We start from the raw sequence: 2,272 nt of genomic DNA, 5'->3' as shown, positions 1-2,272 counted from the left end.
TAGCCTTGAACTCATTTTATAGCTCAGGCTGTTCTCAAACTTAAATCTTTCTACCTCAGCCTTTGGAGCATTGGAATTGCAGTCATGCACCACCATACCCAGTTGTACTTTATCCTAAACTCCTAGAACTCTCACTTTCAGTAATGATTCCAATTTCATGTACTCAAATTTAGAGCGGCAAGAAGTCATCTCTTTCTAACATTCTCTAGGTGGTAACATTCACCCTCCCAAACTCAAGATTAAAACCTAGACTTATGCTTATAATGTCATTCTTTTAATTACATCATACCACACTCCTTATTGTGCTGCATTTTTGAGGACTAAAGGATTCACAATCTTTGTAATACACTCTTTTTAATTTAATTTACTCTTTACTTAATACTTTCTAGCTTTATGTATATTGCCATTTTAAACTATTGAGTGGTTTTTTAAGTATTAAGATGCAGGACTGGGGATATAGCTCAATGGCATAAACACCTACCTGGCAAGTGCAAGGTCCTGAGTTCAATTCCTGGTACAGCAAAAAAAAAGAAAGATGCTCAACCTCAGTGATTTATTTTATCAAACACTAAAGGCTCTGAAAAATAGCAGTAAATAACATAGTTTACCTAACACTTCCTATATTTTAATACACATGTAAGAAGATTGTGTAACATCTATCTATAGCTTATGATCTTAGTGTTTCAGGACACTTTTTTTAGAAAACACTACTTTACAAAGAAGTCCAAGGGACTATCCAGATTCTTTTCTACTCAATATTTATTTGCAGAGAGGATAGTGTAAAGTGTGCATTCACCCTCAGATACAGTGTAACAAGATTAGGACTTCTGATTCTGAATTACCAGGTAAGGCATAATTTACTGTGATTTTTGTTCACCTTTTCTTTATACATCCCATTTCAATTCTGTACTTTAGGAAAAAAAACCCACCTTGTATGTTTCTCTTTGCTTCAAAAAATTATGGGTTGTTACTACATAGTTAAAAATCATTTTATCATAAACATTAGAGCACTGGTACTAACATCTTTGGTTACAGTCCTGAATGTGCTACATACAAGTTAACACCATTTACAGTAAATAGAATGGAACCTACCAAAAGTAGATAGTACCACTCTCTTGTTACAGCTTTTTAACAGTATTATATATATTGACTTATAAACAAAATGGTTCACTTTATTTAATTGGAAATGAAGAGTAGCACATTCTTTTTTCCCACTGTTCCCATATTTGTTTACATGAATGTGGTAGTTGTTTATAATGCTACTGTAAAATATATTGTACAAAGAAGGTGTCTGTGCATTGTATTAGAGTGTTAGCAATTTAACCAAAGGCAGCTGTTTATAGCAATTAATGGCAAACTTCTTAGAGCTTTCAGTGATAACAAACAGCCTGTTGTACCATGCATGCCGTGGGTTCACCACCACCACTGGTTTATATGTACTTGTGTTTGCTTACATCTGTTTAGGACTTAGACCTAAGTATGTCTGCCTATTTAAGTTCTGTGTAACAGAGGGACAGAGTGTACTCAAGTGTATTAGTTTACTGCCGCTTAAACTTTATTTTACTTTACATATTTAGGCAAACTAGACTTAGAAATTGATTGGAAATCCTTTTTAAGAGTTATTGTGAAGTCTTACAAATTATAACTAGGGCTGGGAATATAGCTCAACATTATAGCACCAGCCTTGCAAGCACAAGGTCCTGAGTTAAATTCTCACTACCAAAAATTTTTTTAATAAAATCAATAAATAAATATAAACTAGCTGAAGAAAAGTAAATAGGAAGTTTTGTATGTAAACATTACCTCAGTAATGAATTAAGAAGGAGAACAAATGTTACAGTGGCTTCCATTCATAACACAGTTCTAAAAGATGTCTTTATTTCATGAAGCAAGGAAGATACATGGTACATTAAGGGAGTAAAGTAAAACTAAATAGGTAAATTTATCCCATATGGTTAACTGATTACCTGTTAACTTTTTAGGCCTCTTTGCACCTCCACGTGCCTTCAGTGCAATCTGACGAGCTGCTTCACAGTAAACACTCCCACCCACTTGACTCGAATCAGACTTCTGATGTCCTCAGGTACAGCTCTTCACCATTGTGCTCTCCACTAAAACTCGAAAAAATATGTTGGTTCTTACATATGTGTTTGTACGTCTTTGAATCTTTAGATGAATCATTCAGAATAAGTTTTTTTCTAACATCTATAATCTACTTTTTTTTTTTTTTAATTTTTATGTATTTGTGTGTGTGTGTGTGTGTGTGTGTGTG

General features: G+C 33.7%; 1 protein-coding gene across 3 annotated transcripts in view; it reads left to right on the top strand.

Annotated features, from left to right (window-relative positions):
• The window catches only part of Med13 (mediator complex subunit 13), a 112,512-nt gene that overhangs the window by 105,735 nt on the left and 4,505 nt on the right, over nucleotides 1-2,272 (top strand). For all 3 annotated transcript variants that reach the window (XM_023703123.1, XM_004643027.2, XM_023703122.1), the window contains one exon: nucleotides 1,983-2,083. In XM_023703123.1, the coding sequence (XP_023558891.1) occupies nucleotides 1,983-2,083 (101 nt within the window). The remainder of the gene's footprint in view (nucleotides 1-1,982; nucleotides 2,084-2,272) is intronic.

The sequence above is a fragment of the Octodon degus genome, unplaced genomic scaffold (assembly GCF_000260255.1).
Source record: "Octodon degus isolate 3935 unplaced genomic scaffold, OctDeg1.0 scaffold00164, whole genome shotgun sequence".
Classification (NCBI taxonomy): Eukaryota; Metazoa; Chordata; class Mammalia; order Rodentia; family Octodontidae; genus Octodon; species Octodon degus.
The sequence above is the reverse complement of the archived record's forward strand: the minus strand, read 5'-3'. Positions and strand labels throughout refer to the sequence as shown.